Here is a 22,436-nt window from a genome sequence, read left to right as displayed (position 1 = left end):
CTTGTCAGTTGCCACACTGGATTTTAATCTTGTGTCAATGTGCCATAATAATAATATTGTATTCTCCTAATGACACACCTGCTAAATCATAAACAGTAACCTCTCAATTTTTTGAACTTATATATATATATTGAAAGGTTCCACTTAGTTCCACATTTATTTGCATTTTTTCTTCCATTTTTAATTACTTTCTCTGTAATTCTTTTCTTTTGACCTTTAAACATCTGCTATTTCCATGCCAATATCACCCATCCCCTTTGTCTACCAGTGACCACCCTCCTCTTTGTTCTACTTTCTCCTTAATTTTAAGATATTTAGCAAGTAGCTGGCAACTGGTAAAAATTTAAAATAAGCTCCAAACCCTCAATTACCTTCAGCTACACTACTCTGAGCCTGAACTACATTCTCAAAATTGCTGCAAGGCATCAGCAATATCCTTCTTTTCAACTTGGATAGAGAAGAATTATTCTGTGCATTAAGAAATAAGTATATTTAATAATCAAGAAAAAAAGGTAAAATATGAAAAAACATTTAAAAGAATTGTTTTATCAAACAGAAACGACTTTGTGCTTGTGTTTCCAGCATAAAAACTAGGCCCAAGTAAAACTGGCACTTTTGTACAGACATACAAAATACCAGATCAGCAAGTTTATCTCTGAAATGTGATCAGCAGTACATTTAGTTCCTTATTTACTATTCAGCATTCCATTTAAATCTCACACTAGGCCAAAAGAGGATTTTTTTTCTTTTCAGATCTCCAGACTTGGAATACTTATTTTATTTTAATTAACGCCTTTCTTTCATTACTCTTTTATCATGCTTACATATTCCCGAATTTCTAGAAACCATCTATAAAGACTGAGATCTGACAAAAGTATTAAGCACCCAATGATTTGTTTTGATATTATGAAATATTAAGTCAAAATCTTAAGGAATTAAAATAAAAAGCACCAAACCCAATCATAAATCAGAGACTCCTTGATAAAATATGAAGAAGCAAAAGTTTTCTGGATGTTCAAATGATGGAACAGCAATGTACTGAATATTACTCTGCAGAGAAACCCTCATCATGCTCAGGAAATCCTGTGACCTAAAAAATGTTTGAGACACAAAGTACTGGGAGCACAAAGGGGAAGGAAATTTCTATGTCCTCATTCTGATCTTAATATTTCCTAAGCATCCTTTTATGGTCACTGAGGTTTTTGTTTGTTTTTGCAGAGTCTTTTCCTGGGTTGGGATAGAGACAGGATACAGGGCTGCATGTGATCCTTAATAAGAACATGGCTATTTATTCTATGTTGTGCATCTTTTTGTACTTAGATTTATGGCAAAAAGGAAATGTAATTGGTGCTATAAGAATTATAGAGATATATGTTCTTGAGCAATTTATTTTAATAGCTGAATTTTCTTCCATGTTTACTTACATAGCCAACATTAGGAAACTCAGTATTTTCTGAAGGTACACTCAGTTTTGCACATCAGCATGACAAGCAAATGCACACAGTTAGGAATATTGTGTCTTATTCACAAACTTGCAAATAAATCAGAACTGCAATCCTTGAGTTGTTTTGTCAGGTTTTTTTTGCTTTGTTTGTTTTTCTGGGTGTCTTTTTTCCCCTCCTCCAATTCAGACAGGAAATAACAATAATTGGCAGATTTGGCCACAACCACTTCAGAGCTCTACCTTGTTACCTTGAAAACAGACACACTTTTCAACATAAATTTAAAGCAAGTTGGTTTCAGAGGACAAGAGGATGGGGAAGTCTCTGCTGCTAAGTGGTCAGTATGTCCCAAAATTCTGTGATATTTCAGAACAGTTGAGCAAACACCAATACCATTATTAATATACAAGCATCTTCTGTAATCAGTTATTTTAGATGAACATAATTTTTTTTCCACACACAAGTTAATTTAGATTTTACCAATTCCACCAATGCATGCAGTCAAGAATCACACATTTTAAGGTGAATTCTTATAAAGCAAATTACTTATGGTATAAGGAACTTAGCTCTTATGCCACCTAGAATATGATTCTATTCTAGCCAACAGAATCATTCATAAATGCTTAGTTAACTACTAAATAGAATAAAACAAATTACAATTTACAGTGTTAACTTCACAAAGTAGTCTCACTTTTACAATGGCATTAAATTTTCCATTCCTGCTTGGAAATACAATTTTCTGAATGCAAGCATTTGTATAGTGAATACTGTACCTAGGGTAGGTCCAACAAGTGACTGATTCTGGTCCAGAACATAGTGCACTTCTTCTTTCAGGTCAACAATGGCAGCAAATTCCTTAAGATGAGTAGATCTTGATGCTCCTAGTCTCTCTGCATATATCCAAAAAAGATTTGAATCCAGTAGATAGAGATTCAAGGTTTTGTTGGTCCTGCAGCTCAGACCAGTAATGTTCATGCTACTAATATTAAGGTCAGGAATAAAACAATTCCTATCCTCAATGTGAGGAATAGAAAATTGAGTGTTATCTTTCTTCCCATGGGAAGAAAATGCTACTTTGGGGGTCTCAAAGATGGTCTTCTCAGAACTCATGAGACTTAAAAAATGCCTGTTTACTGTCCTGCAACATGCAGTGTAATAGCTAAAGGGACTATAGAAACTTAAGAAATTGCTGCATTCTATGGTATTTGATATTACTTGGAAAAAAGTATGTTCCTGGAGGTAGAAAGAGTCCAGAGCTGCTTCTATCTCTAAAAAGTTACAGTGTGGCACATGGACTTTATTTGGTTTGACACCAAGAGTCTGGTTAACACAGAGCTCACAGACATTGTGGGTTCTGGAGATGGAGTGCCACTGTGGAAGCACCACCGTGTTACAGCACGGGTACTTGGCTATGGGAAACGTTTCAGAGAACTTCAGCTGTGCATCTGTCACTGAGGAATCAAAAGCTGGTGAATCAGAGTCTCCTGCAGGCTGAATGTCTGCCTCAGCTGCCTGGCTTTTATTACACTTGTGGTATTCCAAGGCCACTTTGGTAATCTTAAAAGAGAGAGAAAAAAAAAAATCAAGATTAACTGTACATAGTTCATCCAAATGCAGTTATCTTTTGCAGGTTTAACAACATTATATGCAATTAGAGATGGAACTTCAGAAACACTAAGCTGACTAATCTTTGCTCTTTCAAAAAATTACAGGGGGCTCTGACTTAACAACAAAGTTGAATTTTCATATATTTCAGCATATAAACATTGCATATATAGAACAACAAAGTCAATTTAAAATATTATTCAGTTCATCACACTGACTGCAAGGTCCTCCATGCAACAGATTTACTACAGTGCAGTAACACTACATGTTATGGCTAAAACCCACTACACAAAGCATTACTGAGTAGAGGTTCCTGAATTTCATTCATTTTCCAATAGGAGGAGAAAATACATGAAAGCATTCTCATATGAAAAGGGAATAGAGATTTCTTCTGGCACAGGTGGTAAATGGATTTTGTAACAATCACTGAGAGTGCTGAAGCAATGTTTGTATTCTCCCAACCATGGGCAGATAGTTGTAATACTCCAAGTGTATTCTGTACATTGTAACTTACTGGGAGAAGAAAGAAAATAAGAAAAAAACCAACCTGTTCCTCCAGGCAAACATTTCTATACTACATCACCAGTTTGCTTTTCATAACCAAGGGTAAACAAGCAGAGAAAAAGGGACATGTATGGACCATATAAGGAATTCCCTTTCTGGGAGACAAGTAACAGCACACGCAAGGAAGAAAAATGAGAGAAGAAGTTTCCTATCATTCTTATTAGCACACTAAACAAAATACAGAGCACCACACACTGCTTACAGGAGAACACTTTGACAGAAACCATTTAAATTATCAAAGGTATGTTGAAATGTCACATCCTGGAGGGCTGTTGTGTCACAAGACCCTCAATATTAATGTGGTCTACAGCAATGCTTTGTTACAGTCTTCTAGAATTAGCTGTTAGAAATTTTCATCCTGAAAAGGCTTAACTGAATACTTGAAAAAAACTTGGCCCCTCACACTGTAACCTAGCCTGGAGATCTGGACTACCTAAAGAAGCTTGAGAAGAGATTATGAACAGAAAACCAGATGCGCAGTAAGAAATCTCATTTCAGCGAGCTGTAATCAGAAAAAAATTTTTGCTGTGAGATTTTTCAACACTCAACTTGAGAGCCTTGTTCTCTGCAACTGCCTTTCAGTCAAGTGGTTTCACTGCTTGATGAAACCCACAGGCTGGCTGCAGTACACAGCTCTTCCCAGGGCAAACAAGTTGCATAATATCTCCCTGTCAAAGTGAAGCTATACAAGGACAACGGGATTATTTTGTATCTCATTTCATATTTTGATAAACACTGTTATTTAGCAGAATGAAATCTGAAATGGAACATCCACCTTCTGCTGCACTGATTTGGTAGAAATAAGTGGTAGCTGTTACTAGAATGTGTCATCTGTGACAAGCCCCACTGAACAAAGCCTGCCAAACAGAAGACAGGTTACTACAAGAGTAATGGCAGCTCTTCTCCAGGCATACACTTCCCCAATCCTATTTCATAGCAGTCTAGTGTACCTTTTATTGTGTCTATTTAGCTTAGCTAAATATTGTTTAATAAGTTACTTGAATTTTTTCCTTATTGTTTCAGACACTGCAATATTAATTAGGCCTCCTTGTGGAAACTGCACATTCCTGGACACAGATGCCAGGTAAGTCAGCACTGTCACAAAAACTCAGCCCTGCTTTTGGTCTTTCACAAATGATTGTCTGTTCCACACTGCTTAGAGCTACATGATCACACTGGGATGTGCAGCTTTGTGTTATACTAAATGGGATGATGGGTTCCAGCCAGAAAATAGTCCAGGGACAAAAAACTAGTTTTCATCCAAGTTAGTTTCCCTATCTCATTTCTCCACAGCCCCACAAACTCCTGTCTTAGGCAGTTCAGAGGAAGAGAAAATTGGTAGGTGATTAAGGAACACCCAGGATATAAAAATCAGATTGGCTCTGAGTAGTTTGATTGGTTATTTCAAATAACACTGTCTGGTTTTACAAAAGATCCGCTCTTCATTGCACAAGCACCTCTGGAAGGACAAGAGAGGAGAAATAGAATGGGGTGGACAAAACACTCAAGTCTTCAGTTCTAGCTGGGAAAGATCTGCATCTCTTACGTTGCACCCACCACAAAAAGTAGGAGGTCAAGGAAGAGTTAGATACCTTTGTTCTGAACAGCTGTTGAGTCAGGCAAAGGCACACTGTGTGAGATGCAAACCAGTGTAAGGGAGTTGTGATAATAGAGCTTGAAAAAGTGCTTCTAAACAAAACCAGATACTTGGAACAGTAAGCTGAAATGAGGTATGTGTCACAATTAACCTCAGACCCCTGACCACAGCTCTCATGTTTTAGTATTTTTGAAGTAAAACAAAAAAGATTTCACTTACTTCATCTAAAAGAGGATGAATTTCTGCTAGGGGGTTATAAGGTATAAATATGAGAAGTGCTGGTCCTTTCTTCAGCTCATTGTTTAGAAGAAGGCTTTTCCCACCATGAGGTCTCAGCCAGCGGATGAGCATCTCCCGATTTTCCAGAGCCCACTTGCAAATGTTCTCAGCAGTGAAGTTCATGATATCTTTTGGATAGATCTAGGAGGGGGGAAAAACAGTTTTGTTCTCACTTGATTTAGTAACAAATGCAGTTCTTCAGTATGGTATGAGTTGTTACTGTGGTGATTAGAACTTTCTTTCTAAATGCAAAAGTATCATCAAACTGCAGCATTTCATACAAGCTTTCCCTTTGGGAAAGCTTTCCAAATGCTCATCAGATTACAGTAACATCCACAAGCAAAAAGGATTCTATCAGGGAAGCTCCTCCTTCTTTTACTACATCTTTGTAATCTTGACTTTTCTCAATACTATACATTTTCTTTGTAAGCAAAAGAGCTTTAAGCTGGTACCATCATTTATTTTAATTCATGTAAAGTTAGAACATTCTTCCCACTATTCAGTCACCATATTAACTCATTTTAAATTAGCCTTTTAAGACTCAAACATCAAGGCTGCATTTAAAACTGGTATTTCTCATTCCTGAATGCAAAGGAAAGAAGTATATACTAAAAGGTGCTCACAGGTTCTAGGATCAATTTTAATATAGTCAGGTAAGTTTATCTTAAGTAATTAGCAAAAAAAATATTTTAATGTATTTTATGCTATTTCGCCCAAAGCCCTGTTTTCCATAGTCTCAATTGAATAAAATACACATCACAATACCTGCTTTACACTCATGGTGCCAGTGTGGCTAGGTAGTGTCTCTATGCCAAATAGTAAATCTGAAAGTTAGTATTTTCAGCCTTAACTTTTCAAATGCAAGGCACATGGATTAAGAGTTATTATAAATTAATTTAATTTAATTTGGGTGATTTGTCTAATCAGTGCCATGTTATACCTTTAAGCCAAAATGGAAGTTTTCACCGTTCCTATTATTCCTCCACAAAATCATTGTCAATATCCTCATTCAAGTAGTTTTCTAATTCTGATCCCTGAGCATGCCTATACCACATCAGAGTCCCTACAGCACACAGCAATACTCACAAGAGATGTGTTGGCATGTCTGTGCAAATACACACTGCCAGAGTGCACCAGGGAGATCTCCTCTGCCACACGCTTATCCGTGACCACGCCAAAGCGCATTGTGCCAAGGTAATCTGAAAGGTTTGCAATCTTTGAAAACAATTACACACACTGAACTCCCCTGGAACACCACCCCCAAACCAGAACACACAACAGTGCTGGGTAAAGGCACAGAAATCTTTGAAGAGCTACTGCCAACACTGGTGATTACAGCAGAAGAAAGATGGCAAGAAGCACAAACGTGTTCCCCTCCTGCACTCCAGGTACAGAGACCTGTCTGTGTAACCTCAATTGTCCAAATTTGAGATGCCATAAACCACAGCAAGGTGCATCTGTGGTACCAGATTCTGTATTTCCTAAGCAAATAGTAAATTGTCTTAGGAAATAAAGAATCTGGTACCACAGATGCACCTTGCTGTGGTTTATGGCATCTCAAAAGCCAAGATGATACACATGCATGAACATTAGGTGATGCACATTTACAGTAAATATGTATCATTTATAAATATATATTCTACACTTATAAATATGTACACATGAAGAAAGACTGCTTATCTTTATGTTGCAAAGAACTAATACCATGTACAAATGTGAAAATCACAGAGCAAAATATAGAACAGGCTCTTTATCACATCAGTGGCACAGTAAAAAATAAGAATGAGTAAGTACAAATAATAAAAAATAAGTATGAATCTCCTTCATTGCTGACAGGAAGAAAAATTCAAAAAATATGTTAATTTTCAACTTTAAGAAGGGTCTATCTCAAATTGATGACCCAAAAATGAGGTATCAATCATCACAAAGTTTGCATGTTTAAACACAATCAAGAGGGTTTGTATTTTAGATTATCAGTGGGAGAGAATTTAGATTATAAGAGGGATAGAAAGGCCCTTCTCAGGCTGCCTTGCAGCAGCTCTGTAACTCCACCCATCACTGAATTCAGTTTCCAAGGGCTGACACAGCCCAGTCCATCCCAGTGCCTGTGACACAGGACAAAGACTCCTGGATTCACTCTGACTATGGCCCTGCAGCTACACGTGGGGGTCTGAGGGAACTCTCTCCTGGTGTAAACCAGGCTGATCACATTGCAAACTTTTTATGTAAGCAATCCTCAACTGTAATGAGACAGTCCCACAGTTAGAACACCAAGAAACACTCAGAAGGGATTAATTCCTAAGTTAGAAAATATTGTAGAAAACTACTGAAGCACTTAGACATAACCCATTCACAGACACCTTAAATTATGAAAATAGAGCTTTTACCTTTCTTTAATGAATGTAATGCTGATGTGAAGAATGTTAAATAACCAGGCGGTTGAGGTGAAGCATTGAACTCAAAAAATCCCACAACTCCAGGCTGAAACAATAAGAATTAGAGTTAATTAAGCCATTTTCAAGTATAAATATATGAGACTACAATAAACACAACAGACTCTTAAAAGACAACAACGTTTACTGAAGAGCAGTCACTTTATGCTGCAACAAAAATTTTAATATTAAAAGACTGAATGGGAATCAGTTCTCATTGAAAGAATGAAGCTGTCATTCAAAAGCTCATGTAAGAGAGAGGGGCTTTATGGATGCTACATTTCTAATGGTGTTTCCCATGTTGAAGTTCACCAAAAACAATTACTATTTTCTTTGCAACTATATTTTAAACCAGTTCCAGCACCAAGGTAAGAAGCATAAACATCATAAAGGTTTTTTTAGAACTGGAATATCAAATACAATTTTTCAGAGTATAAAAGGCTTAAGCAATAACACTTTAATTGTTTATGTTGCACATAATTAGTATTTACACATGAATTCACACATTCAGTGTGTCAATACTTGACCTGCTAAGGTAAGTGATTATCCCATCTTTATGCTACAGTCACTGTAAATCCTTTCAGTATATCCTAAAGAGTCAGTGAGAGACCAACTGCACAAAAATCTTGAGAACTCCATATCCCACCTGCATATCCATAAAGCTCTTCAAATTGCCAGACAGACAAATTCCAAATTTAAAAGACTCATCCCAGAACAGGCCTACTGATTTTTCCAGGTGAATGACTTCCTAATTAACTCAGGAGAGAATCTGGGAGAGGCTGACTTGGAAAAAAGAGGTACACACTAGATTTTTTTCATTCCAATATTTCAGTTAAGCTTTGGTTTTAAATTTTTAGAAATATAATCCATTAAAAATTATGGTTAATTATATTTTTTGACTCATTGCTCAAATGGGCTTAACTAACTTTCAGGACAGACTTAGTGATGGCATTTGGTTATTTGGTGTTATTTGTCCCTCATTTCCAGCAGTGCATACAGAAGGTATTTGACACACAAAGCAAGAGCACTCCAGGGACTGCTGTGGAACAGAAGATTCCAGACTCACCTGGCACCCATTTGTGTGGCAAATACATCCTCACACGAGGATTTTCATTTGGTACTTCAGAGACTGCCTTTTTTTTTTTTTTGAGCTCTATATATAAAATTTTAAATTTCTTTTAAAAACATGAACGTACATTTACCTGTTATTATTAATATGAATTCAGTGATTCATATCAGCCTAAGACACTGATCTAATTCAATACAATTAGCAATCTTGAAAATGTTCACCAATGACAACATTTCCCATTCCAGCTCATGATTTCTCTTTTTAGGCATGAATGCTAACCATAAACCCCCTGTTCATAAGGATTCTTTGCAAGGTACCCCAAAAAATTATCAATAACAAAAATGAGTTACAAGCAATTAAGGAAATTTCTGCAACAATAATTACCAAGAAGAAAATAAAAACAGAAATAACATAGTAGCGAAAAAACACAATAAAATAATAGCACTCAGTGTTCTTTTTTAAACAACATACAGGTTAGTAATTAATGATCATCTTTTTCTCTTAGTTCCAAAACTAAGACAGTAAAAAGAAACAATCCCTTCTAAAAGACTTTGAAAGCATTCAACTGAATGAAAATAAGGAGACAGATAAAATAATCAAAATTTTCACGTCCCATTTCCCAGGACCATTTTTGAATACTAATCTTGTACCAAGTGAATTCAGGACACCAACTAGTGAAAGAAAGGAGAGTCAAAAGTGACAGTAAAGTGTGGCAAGAAGCCAGAAGTCAGATGCAGAAGTATTTATAATGTTATTTAAAAGGTAACATTCTGATTCAGAGTGACAGTTCTGCTTTACACTAACAGAAGCTTAAGATTTCCAGATTGTGAATAATGTTTCCCAAAAGATAATTTTTGTAAATTGTTTTTTCAATTAAAATATGTGTAGTTGGAGAATATATGCCACTATACACTACTATATATACTAGTATTTACTAATGCTCTATGCCTAATCAGTAATCTGGTTAAATAAAGTCCTTTTAATCATCATCCCAGACCAGTGAAAGTTTTTGCCCTGTTACAGGTGCAATTATACACAGGAGTAAAGGGACTAAATTACTGTATTTTTTCTCAAGTACCAAGAAAGTTTTCCTGTCTGTAAGAGTGAAATTTTTAGTAAGACTGAATGCTTTCAGGTATTGCAACTGTTAACAATTCTTGCTCTGTGCAAGTGAGGTTCAAGTCTCACAGAACAGGTATCTCAATGTGAACAAGAAGTTCTTGGTTTGGAATACAAGTAGGCCAAGAAGAGCTGAACAGCAACAACTCCCACCTTCTTCCATGTAAGAGCCTCCAAAACTCAGGAACAGCTGGAGCAAACAGTTCAGGAGGAATCTACACCCAATGTGTTACTGAGGAGCAGCTGCTCCCAGCAGTGTGCAGCTCTGGGTACCCACCTTCATGTGAGCACTCAGGAGCCATCAGCTGAAGCTGCTGCTGACTAAGCCAGAGGAATAAACACTGACATGTCCAAGGGTGCTTAGGAGCATTAGGAGCATGGGCACTGCTAGAGTGGAGCTTGCTGCAGCTCTTCTTTCCAGGAAATGATTTTTCAGTCCCTGTCTCAAACCAAATGTCTGTAGGAAAGGCTTTGGAGCAAACCTGAGGATGTCCATTAGTGAATAGTTCTTAGTGCTATTTCCTAATGAAACTCACATATGGAAATACAAAATCATAAGTTGTAGGGAAGCCTATTTCTTGCTTGGTCCCTACACCACAGGAATGGAAAGTGATGTGGGATACAATTAAATCAAGTAACAGACTTACCAAGCATCTCAACAATTACCAAACAGCAAGTGCATGGAAACTTTAGGAATGAACAGAGATTTTCAGATGATTAATTTCTACTGGGAAAAGCTAGCAGTGTTATTACTGAACCATGCCTCAAACCTATCACAACTTGTAGAAGGAATAAGCAAGCATGTAGATGACTCCATGCAGCAGGCTGTAATTCCCTGAAGTCTAGAAGAAGTTACCAACCACTCCTGAAGAAACTAAGATGATAAGAAATAACATGAAAGGTCCTTTTCCAGCTTAGGAAAGTAGGAAAGACAAAAAACATTTAGAAATTATTGTTTTTCAGCAGTCAAAGATAGCCAGCCAGGATGTGTACTGATACTCAAGCACTTCAATATTTCCATAAGCACTTTAGAAAAGGGAGGAAAGGGTGAGTAACAACACTTGCAAAGGTTGATGGGAGTCACTGAAACTACAACTGCCTTGAAGAGTTTTAGAAAGGCAGCATTAAATGACTGTGAGGAAAAAGCTCTGAAATTTAAAAGCCAAAAAGAGTGAAATGATGGGAATGGAAGATATGAAGAAAACCCCATGATTAGTTTACAACTGCATAAATGTCTTTAGTACTGCAGTTACTTCTATATCAATTTGTAATTTTAAAAAAATGTTTTGGCTATATTGCATTGAAGTAAGGGAGGCGATTTTTTTCAGACTCTCAGGCTTGTGCAGGCAGACAATTCCTGCCTCATTTTATCTGTGAACATGGGAAGGCCAACAGCAAGAGGAAAGGAATGTGTCTTCTCTGGGGTACAGAAGAACCAATATTACATACCACTATATCTGTACTACAGAAATGCAAAGAAACTGTTGACCGATACTAGATTAAATTTACATTTAACATCATTTTCCAATGATGTTAAAATCATTGTGTACCCAGACCTGAAAGCAAATTTTCCCACCATCATTTAACATAGGCACCACATGAAAGCCAGCTGAATCTCTATCTGTGTCAGATCTACCCAGCTGCTGATGCTCAGGAAGCATTCCTACACAAAGAGAGCAAAGCAGGAAGCTGGCATGTTAAGAGACACAGCAGCCACCTCCCAGAGAGACCAACTCCTCCCTACTGCTCCTGAAGCCAGAAAATGATGGATTCCCTGAGCACATTTAATATTCATAAATGAGTGAAGCTTTTTGTCTAACTGCAGTGGCTTCCTGTTTCCTCCTCTGTGCCTCAGGAGGCCGAGGCCATTTCTAGCAGCTGGGGCAGTCAGATGAGCAATGAGACGTGCCAGTTTGGATTAAAATGAAACTGTTACATCTCTGCAGTTAAGAAAACAAAAGAAATTTGATTACAGGTATTCACAGGTACCTTGAGTTATGGCAGAAACTGCACATCTTCCTGCTCAAGATTTTAACTGCTTTCCAAATGGCACATTTTCCTTGCTCTCAAAAATTAATTCGTATCCATTTCTAGTTTTACACTAGTATCATTCCACAACCCCCAGAGAATGCAGGAGCTCAACTTTCGAGTCCTCAACCAGGTTTTTTCCATGAGGATTGAGCGCCCTCTAGTGAGAGCAAGTGGCATGTCACGACAGTCGTGATTCGGTCGAGGAAGGAACCAAAGACCGAATAACAAACACCATCGGTTCTTACATTTAACTGGATTCTGTTCATCAGGATCTCTTCTGGTCTACAGAATCCTTTTGCTACCAGAACACAGGACTGAAAATTAGATAGTGATGATGAAAAATCTTGCAAATTATTTTGAGCTTGAAATGAATTAGCTTTTCAGTGAAATCACAAAAACACGATCAACCAGCAGAGAGTTGCCAAAGTGCCCAACAGCAATCCTTGACAATCCTCTGTCCTTTCCCTTCTGCTAAAAATTAGTATTTTTTATACAGAGAAGATCAAAAGTCAAAAGAAGACACTAGCCAAGGGTCTCAAAATAGCAATTAGTTTGTGCCATACATGTCCCAACTGCCCATAATCTACTCCATTCCCCAAACTTTCTCACTTCTTAAACACAGGACTAACCCCTGGATTGTATCTTCTCCTACAAAAGGTATCAATTCCTAAACTCATAGGAAAAACATTGTAAAACATTCTCATTTCTGACTGAAGTGATGAAACAACCTGTTTATTTCCAGTTTAAAACTAACTTTTCCTTTGTGTCTACGGCTTTCTCTGCGTCCACCTTCATAAACAATTATGTTTCTTTCATCTTATCTGTATCTGTTACTTTTGTATCCCCTCCTTCCTGTCTTGCATAAATTTACAGAGGCAAGAAAGACATTGAGCACCTTGAGCTGTGGTCTGGGACAGAACCTCAGGCAGAAATGACTGTGGGGCAACATGAGCAGAAACAGCCTCTACCAAAAAACCAACAAATACTGAGCATAAACAGCAACTCAGCACTTGGAGCCACAGAATTTCAAGCACAGGAAGGGGGTAAGGCCTGAATGCAGAAACAAAAATATCCGTTCAACTGCTAAGCAGTATTTAAAAGTATCTTTGTTGCTCCTAAATTTGTCTTTTATCTTAGTCTTTTTCCAGTGGAAGTGCACCTCTAACTGCAAAGCAAATTTAAGCTTAATGACAATACGCTCATTGGTAACCTTCTGCAGTCTACCAAGAAATAACATAACACAAACCAAAAACCAAGCATGGCTTTCTTCAAATCTCTGTAAGAGGCAAAGAAATGTTTCAGAATTTTAGAACAGCAAAACTGAAGCGATGGAAGGACAAGAGAATTGCTTGTGATCACAGGAAGTACCAGCATTCAGAGACAGGCCACAACTCACGACTCCCAACTCACAGTCCCCACTTAAAACACTGGAAAACCAAAGCCAGTGGCAGCTCCTGGTATGAACAGCACAGCCCCTACCCAGAGGAACTCCCAGCGTGCGTCCCCTGGGCTGTGGCAGCTGCCACTGAGCAGCACAGGCCAGGCCCCATCCTGCAGCACAGGCAGGCACTGCAGTGAGCAGCACTCTCACAGACTCTGCTCCAGCCCCAGACACTGCAGGGTCCCTCCCATGCTCTGCCCACTGCCACAGCACTGATTTGTTGATCAGTTTTCCACACTGCTCTCACAGCTTGGGCTTTAGTAAGATTATGGCACTTCTGCACTCTGCACTGCGAGAATCAACAGTTATAAAGGGATTTTAAATGGCTCTGTTGTAAGCATATTTTGTCTGACTGGAAGTTATTATTCCACCAGTATTGCTACTAATCTCATCACCCCTGAACACAAGAGACAAAAATGAATAAAACAACATGTACCAGTGGATTAAAATCATCAAATTACCACATACAAAGTGACTAGGAGCCCTTGCTTCAACTGGTTTCATATTTGTTTTCAGTTAAAAGACTTATCCTACTAGAAAAGCTTACTATTCTTTAAAAATTAATGATTATATATTTCTCAAATGCTGTGCCAACTTAGACCACAAGATTTTTGTGAAAAGATTTCTCCCTTCTTTCTTGTTCGTACTTAACAGTTTGGTGAGATAACAACTTTGTTGTCTCTACATACTAAAGTAATGTAAATTAAGAGCATCACTAGATCATAATAGTAACTATATAGGGAATCAACATTATGAATTTGTCATTTCATATTTTAATGATTTTAACAAATTTATAGGGCACTGATTTCAGGATCCTGAAAATAAACTAGTATTTTGGAGCAGATCAAATTTAATCCTTAAACAAGTCAAACTCTTTCTGAACCACAGTGGTAAAGCTAGAGAAGAGAGACAAGTACCTCATAATTTGAGAGGAAATCTAGTAATTTTGATCGAGACGAGATGTAGAGTAGTGGTGTCATCACCCGGCGAACAAACTTTTCAATATAAACAGCACTCATAGGGCCTTTGTATTCAATTGGTCCAAAACTAGTACCAAAAAAAATAATAGAACATTAAGACTTAAATTAACAGTAGAGAGTCCCTCCTGGGGGTGGCAGATAGGAGTTATACAGACAGCATGCTCAGCCTCTAGGGAACTGCTCTCTGTTGTACCAGTGGCTGCTGTAAGTCATGAGGGAGTTGTGTTACCAGAGGGAAGCTCCAGAGTATCTGTGGAAGGGGCAGAGTGTTGGTGATATGGAGGGATGGAAATCACTTCTGAGTCCCATTAAAGAACTTGGTAAAACTCAGATATAAATTACATGACCATATACATATCTTTCCACTTCTTCTGAAGTAAACACACGAGACTTAAAAATATAGATCTGAAAAATGTCACTATTTTCCCTTGTTTTTCAGCAGTAAAAACAGTATCAGTCTGAAAAGTTGCAATGTTTTTACACAGCCTTTTATGAGCAGCAATCAGTAAAGCAGGGACAAATTCAGTTGCACTGCTGATGAAGAGACTCAGCAAAGCTCCAGTTTCCCCCTCAGCCATATGATAAAACAGCTCACACAACGTTAGTGCTAAAACAAGGTGGGCTGGAGCTTGCAGCTGTGAATTCCAGAGGATTTCCTCCTAATTATAAATGGACTGGGCACAGAATCATTGTCCCACATGAAATCAAACACAAAGAGCATAAAAAATTAGTCCATTTCCACTGAAGAATTTAATGTGATGCATTTTTAATATAGCTTGTACATACAGATACACTGGAAAATACCCAACTCACACTGAGATACCTGTATTGAGGTGCTTCAAAATGGTCTCCTAGAGCCCACTAGATCATTCTACATTCTACATCAGTTTATTACAAACCTCTGTGTTCACTGCAATACTCACTGCTCAGCATGTCACATGCCCAGGGCACCACATGTGAGGTTTAGTATCTGAGGCATGAGGGGTGCACTGCCCTACAGGATTTGATGAAGTATCAATAGGGATTTACACCTCATCTTGTTACAGCTCTGTTTAAGGTTACTGATGATACCAAGTGCATCCATTTACTGTGTTGTAATTTCAAGGTCAAGTAAGTTTCAGTCAAAGTACATCCAAGTGGGATTGTAGGGTTCTTTTATTACAGCTTGAATTATGCCAGTGTCTCGTGTCTATTACACGGTCAGCTAACAAAGACCAGGACTGTTCCTCCTCAATGCATAAATTCCACCCAAAAAACAAAATCAGCCTCTCTAATGAAAGAGAGATGCAGTTCAAGACTAGTAAAATAAAAGGTAAAATACAAAGGATAAACACGTTTATGTAGTGTTAGAAACTGTGTTTCCTTACCTTCTGCTCCACACCGAGGAAAAAAAACAGATAATACACACAAATACTAAAAAATAAAAGTGAGGGTATGTAAATTTTTATACAATGATATCTTGGCTTTGGGGGAATAAAAAAGTGAGTGCAAAGTTCAAAATTAGAACAAGGTCTTCACTATGTAGTACAATTTAAATATGCACTTAAATTCCACTAACTTCAACAACCCTTAGGTACATTCTTTAATGCTGTCATAAATTAGGACCAGTTGTTATAATCCATCCAGAGAGCAAGCAGACATCTGAAATTAATATGTAACAGTGAATTCTTTTCATTGGAGGCAGAAGTTCCAGGAGATGCACAGGCAACCCAAAATTTCCATAAGGATGACGAATTGCCCAGTGTGCCATTTAACTGACAATTACAGCCCTACCTGGCACTTGAGCAGCATACAGGATGAGCTCACCTAGAATCTACCCAAAAACTATTTACTGAAGCCAGAAATGTAACATTTTCACAATGCAGCACTTTATATGATACCTCTGTTTCCCAAAACAATAAAAAACCTAGAATTGTATATATGAAATCTTACCTTTGATGGTACAAGTGTATCACAGGAAAATAAAAGAAATGCTTCTGCTTCCTGCATTTCCCTTGGTTCCACCAGCAATTTACAGCCACAAACAGCACCTGCAAAGCAGGTAAAAATTCACAGCTAACAAAGTACTTTACTGTGACCTACTTTATCCAAGATGTACTTCATGTACTTTTTCCGATCCATTTCATCTGATATTTCCAGGGCCTTTTCAACTCAGTATTCCATATCTGTCACAGACAGACTTTTTAAAATTCTTTTTGTCATTTTGCAACAGCAATCCTTTTGGTCACCGTTCTTCTTAGCTCTTAAACTAAATTCTTCAAATTTATTAATTTAATCATAACCCACATTAATTACTTTTTCTGCAGAGTGGAGCTCAACAAGTGGAGGTTTAGGACAGCTGTGCCTTTGAAATATTCACAGGCACTCAACGGTCTGAAAGCACTGTTATGGTTACAATATTTAAATGATTACCAGTGTCTCCAAGGATCCCAGAACTGGAAGCAAACTCCAGGGAATTTCTGTCTGAAGGTAGGTGAACAAATCTGAAAACACTTTACAACAAGAAAGTTGTAGCCTTCCCCCTTTAAAAGCAGAAATAACAGACAACTGAGCAGGAACCACAGGCTGTCTCCATTTATTGTACCACTCTGTATGCTAAATTAAATTTAAGATGACTGATGAGTTTCCCTAAAATGTGAGTGTTCAAGTCCTACTGTTTCTCATGAGAAGACAGACAACACCATCAGCTTGGACACTGAAAAGCTCCCAGGTGGTGTTCAAGATTGGTACTTTCTCTGGAGTTACCTGGTCTGACAACCTGCTGGCCACGTGTTCTATCTCCTCTCTGGCTGCGATGGACTGCCCGCACCAGGGCGCGTAGAAGAAGTAGAGCACAATTTCTGAGTCCTGCCGGAGCTGCTCCGCGTAGTCCAACTGCCCCCGGAACAGATCAATCACTGCAGATCTCGGGGAGAAAAAATTCACTGGAAGCTTCGCTGGCATTGTTACATCTTTTGCTCGGCTGCAGGAAGAAAATTGAGTGGTTATTGAGACTGTACAGCAGCAGTTAAAAAAGGGGGCCCAAAGCCCTAAGTTTTACTCTTAGCAAAAGTCACACAATTACAAGATTGATGCAGAACGACTACAGTTTATGTTATCTGAGTTAGTTTCATGAAATACTATAAAAATCTAAAGATCACCCTTCACAAGCTTTAGAAAGTCACACTCTGATACCATGCACTGTGCTTATGGGTATGTTAGCTCACACTCTAATGACTGGTTGCTGTAGAGCATAAAATTACCAGGAAGAGTGATTTCTTTTGATTTCTTCCCTGGCCTCATCCTCTTTTAACACTTGTACCTTAGGTAACAGCAGCCTGATAAGAAAAGAGATACTGGTCATAAAGTTTTGTGATGTGTTGTTTATATAAACAGAGCCTATTACCCTGCCTTATGCTTTGTTTTACAGTATATGATACTCCTTTGCTTTATATTCTGTTAGGAAAAGATATATAAATGTGCACTGGTTTATTTTACTGATCAGAGCAGGGACTGCAAACTGCTCAGGGCACATCACAGTATAAACAAATAGTCTAAATTTAAAGAGATTATGAGATGGAGTTTTTTACGAAAAATCAGATTGGCCACTAAGTAATACAAAGAAATAAACCAAATACTCAGGAAACCCTTTCTATCCAATCAGCAACCAAACAATCCACAATTTGGGATTTCCCCGGTGTTCAGAAGTTGCCATGGTATAATCTGCCTTAAACACAAATGAATGTGTGACTCTCTTTTTATACAGTCTTCATTTTAAAATTTTTCCCTAGCTATATTTACACTAAAGTAAGCCAGACTGAAAACTGGACAACACTGTCATGCTCAATTTTGCCATGGTTCATAACAAGACTGGAAGTTTTAGGAAAGACTGTGTACTTCTTTACTTTGTGTGCATTTCTTTTACTTTCTTGCAATAAAAAGCTACTATAAAAATCTTATTATCTGATATTTGATCCTTGTGAGGTTAAAATTTTATTAATTGTGATAAAATTATTGAGCCCTGAACACTGTCAACCTCATATATTAAGCAACCTCCTAAAAACTCTGCCACACTTTCAAACTTTACAATCTATCTAATTTTTAAGAAGTATCTTTGTCTTTATAATACAGCAAAAAACTGTATTGTAGCTTGTCTCTCATTTCCAGGCTACTCACTTAAGCTTTAACATTTTAGAATTGCCCTCAGTACATATCACAAATTATAAAAATTCTTAATTTGTATATAAAATTTCTTCAAAATCAAATCTTCAAAATCAGAATTCTGAAAATTTTAAATGGTTCCTCCTGTTTATAATTCATTAATTCATCCAGTCACAACATTATGTTTTTACACAGATTATCAAAAATCTACTTTGTTCTATGGACTTCTGCCTGTGTTCCTTCCCTTCTCCCCCAGCCACCATCTCAGCACCTCCTTCCCAACCCTCAAGTTCTTCAGACACCTCAGAACCAACACCTCTGGTTCCCTGCCATTCCTGCACCCATGCTTATGCAAACTGCAGCTTCTTGCCATGATTTCTGCCTGCCAGCTGGACAGGACACAGCTCAGGTGTGAGCTCTGGCACTCACAGGCTGATCAGCTGCTGAAAGCACGACACTTCTTGAGAGACAGCAGCTAGAACTTCTCCTCTCCATCTAGTTTAATGAAAACAGACAACCTCAATATGTTTAAAACCTCTGCTTCCTCTACTGAATTAAATAGAAAGAGGATGATTGGTTCAAGAATTACAGCCTAAGACCTAAAAATTAGATAATGAATTGGCTCCAAATTTTAAGAATGGGTAGAACACATCAGCAGAAATCCCATGACATGAGTGAGTCAGAAACTGCACGACTACCTTCAAATATGACAAAAACTCCAGTAACTATTAAAATGAAAACATAATAAATCAATAGCTAACAGCTGCTTAAGGAGATTTGCTAAGCAGTGTCCTCCTCGGCAATACCAAACATATAATAGAATACCTTGACTAATTTCCCTAAGAAAACCCCTAAAATTTACACACATGTAAACTGAGGATTACATAAGAAACAATTACATAATAAGCACAAACTGTTTATTAAAACACTGATTGTGTTATTGAGCTGCTGCAAAATAGAAAAAATAGAGCCTACAAAAACTTAAGCTTTCTATGAGAACACCATGGTAATAAAGAGAAGCATATGCAAGTGCCAACAGGACCAGCAGCCCCTTTGATTGCACAATCCTGAGAGTGGGCTTGTTTTAAAGACATTTGCATAGTGCCAGAAATAATTCAGGTTCTAGACCACAGGCTTTCATACCAACCTATGCTAGGTAAGGTCTCATTTGGCTATTCCTTGAGTCACTCTAAACTTGCAAGACATCAAATCCCACTAATGGACTGCCTTGCAGTATAGGAATTTTCCCTTTCTGTACTTTTTATCCATTGATATCGAAAGCTATATATTGTAAGAACCAATGCCCTGGTGCTGTGTCTTGCTAGTAAATCATACTGACATGTGGTGAAAAACTATGTCCTGTACTTATAGTTAACATGTGCAATTAACCATGCTCCAAACTTCACAAGGAATGTTTACACCTAATTTTCTATATTTCTGACAGCAACCAAATAGGGAATACCTAACTGATATTAGTCTATTTAACCACAATCTGAAAAGCTGAACCCCATTAACGAAACTTCTAGACTACAAGGTAGTGAGAACCACATTCCAATCACATTCCATCGGTGAGCTTTCAAACACAACTAGCAGTAAAATGAAAGGAATATGCAGGTTTTGAATACAGGAGAGCAGGAAGCATCATTGTAAGTACAAAAAAAAGTATTATTTTCTTAGTAATGTAACACCAGGGAGGTCATTATGTTCAGAAATCCTTCACCACACATTGTGAAATACGGCAAGAGCTTTGCAATTTCATCTACATTATCAGGTCACTGTGAAATACAGCCTCCTGGAATGGAGGCACAGCTCCTCTGAGGCACTTATTACTTAAAATTCCCTCTGATTCAAGTAACACACCCTTTGTGGACAGGTAAGCAAAGAAAGCCTTAGCATTTTTCAGATGCATTACCTGTGAGTCAAGTGTTTTGTGGAACAAAATTTGTCAGATACTGGGGAATAGGGACATAATCAGCACCTCGTAGCCTTCTCCTAATCTCAAAATTAAACCCCAAGTGCAGTAGATGTTCTTAATATAGTGTGACCTGGAGCACGTAACAGTCACATTGACCTAAAACCCATGCAGAATATTTAGAGCCTGGTTTAGGCTCCAGAACCGAGCAGCCTGTGCCCACCGCTCACTGCCGCTGCTCCCCACCCTCCAGTACAAACATCCCCTGGCTCCACGTCCACCAGCTCCGGGCAAACAGGAACTGCAGAGCCCTTTGCAAAGAAGGAAGTTCCAGCTCCCAAGAGGAGCACCACCAGACTGGGAGGGAAACCACGAAACATCTTCGTGTCCGAAGCAAGTGCAGGCAAAGGGATGATGTGACAGCAACACCTGAGCCAGGACAGACTCGTTTGGCCCCGCCGATGCCGAGAGCGCTGAGGGCAGGGCAGCGGCCCAGAGCCCGCTCGGCGGCAGCGCGAGGTCCCAGCTACCTCCGGAGATGAGCAGAAGCAGCTCCATCTCAACAACGTGCCTGTCACAGGGCCTCAGCACGGGGCAGGCTGGAAGAGACCACAGTAGGTCCTTTGGTTCCACCTCCCCGCTCAGAGAGGGTCATTCCAGAGCACATGGCAGAGGATTATGTCCAAATGGTTCCGGAATATCTCCAGAGAGGGAGACTCCACAGCCTCACTGTACAATCTGTCCTAGTGCCCTGTCACTAACGAAAGAAGTTCTTCAGGTTCAAGTGGAATTTCCTGGGCATCAGTTCCTGCCCATTGCCTCCTGTCACATTCCTGAGCCCCACGGAGCAGAGCCTGGTTCACCCCCTGACACCGCCCTGCATACCCTGATGCTGCCCTCAGAAGTGGGTGCCCCGCGAATCTGCCGCCACAGCACGACACCCGCGGTGGGGCAGATGTCTCTAAAACACTCCGCTCCCTCCCCACCCACGTTCTTATCGCCCCTGCCCGCCCCGCTGCCATCCTGCTGAGGGAGACATGGCTGTCCCCCCGACACGCGACCGGTCCCAGCCGCCCTGAGGACCGCACGTGGTGGGGCCCGGGAGGAGGATCTGTCCCCCAGCCCGGGGATGCCTGTGCCCGACGCGGCCCGGCCGCAGCGGGTACACGGCGCCGCTGGGCGACCCCGGCCCTCCAGGCCCCGCCGGCGGCTCTGCCCCAGGCCCCGGAGCGGCACCGCCTCTGGGAACGGCGGCGGACCGGCGGCCGCTCCCCCCTGGCCAAGCCCCGGGTCCGCCCGCTCCCCCGCCGGTACCTGCAGGTGACTTTGAGGGCGATGAGGAAGGCGCAGCCCAGCACGATGGCCGCGCCGCACAGCAGCTCGGGCCGCCGCGCCATCAGGGCGGCGCGGGGCCGCAGTCGCGGGGCCGCCGCGTCGCCGGGGCCGCCGCACACCGACATGGCCCGGCCGAGGGGGGCAGGGCCGCGGGGCCCGAGCCGCTCCCGCTCGCACACGTCTCCCACCGCCCGCCCGTGAGGCGCGCCGGGCCGGGCGGGGCGGCCGCTCCCCCCACCAACCCGCCGCCGCCACGTCCGCCCGCCCGAGCAGGCGCACAGCCCGCCCGGCGCTCCAGGTCCTGCTCGCGGCGCCGGGAAAAGCGGGACGGGGATTGCTGTGCTCGCCTCCTGCGCTCGGCAGCGGGAGGAACGGGACGGCGATTGCCGTGCTCGCTTCCTGCTCTCGAAATCGGCACCGTTACCAGGCTCCCGGCCGGGATCAGCCCGTGGATAATCCCCGACCCCCCAGCAGCTATTCCCCAACAGCC

General features: G+C 40.0%; 1 protein-coding gene across 2 annotated transcripts in view; it reads right to left on the bottom strand.

The window, feature by feature from the left end:
- The window catches only part of TXNDC11 (thioredoxin domain containing 11), a 28,487-nt gene extending 6,361 nt beyond the window's left edge, over positions 1 to 22,126 (bottom strand). The window contains exons 1-8 of one of the 2 annotated variants that reach the window (XM_059484107.1): positions 21,926 to 22,126; positions 17,305 to 17,521; positions 16,492 to 16,589; positions 14,497 to 14,626; positions 7,875 to 7,968; positions 6,574 to 6,686; positions 5,428 to 5,628; positions 2,216 to 2,999 (exon numbers count right to left, since the gene is read on the bottom strand). In XM_059484107.1, coding sequence (XP_059340090.1) covers positions 2,216 to 2,999; positions 5,428 to 5,628; positions 6,574 to 6,686; positions 7,875 to 7,968; positions 14,497 to 14,626; positions 16,492 to 16,589; positions 17,305 to 17,521; positions 21,926 to 22,071 — 1,783 coding nt within the window. In that variant the 5' untranslated portion in view covers positions 22,072 to 22,126. Of the gene's footprint in view, positions 1 to 2,215; positions 3,000 to 5,427; positions 5,629 to 6,573; positions 6,687 to 7,874; positions 7,969 to 14,496; positions 14,627 to 16,491; positions 16,590 to 17,304; positions 17,522 to 21,925 lie in introns of those variants that run through there. The other variant, XM_059484108.1, reaches the window with a different exon arrangement.
- Positions 22,127 to 22,436: the final 310 nt, after the last annotated feature.

Source organism: Ammospiza nelsoni, chromosome 17, assembly GCF_027579445.1.
Source record: "Ammospiza nelsoni isolate bAmmNel1 chromosome 17, bAmmNel1.pri, whole genome shotgun sequence".
In the NCBI taxonomy this organism is placed as follows: domain Eukaryota; kingdom Metazoa; phylum Chordata; class Aves; order Passeriformes; family Passerellidae; genus Ammospiza; species Ammospiza nelsoni.
Note: the sequence above shows the minus strand (reverse complement) of the source record. Positions and strands in the feature narration are given on the sequence as shown.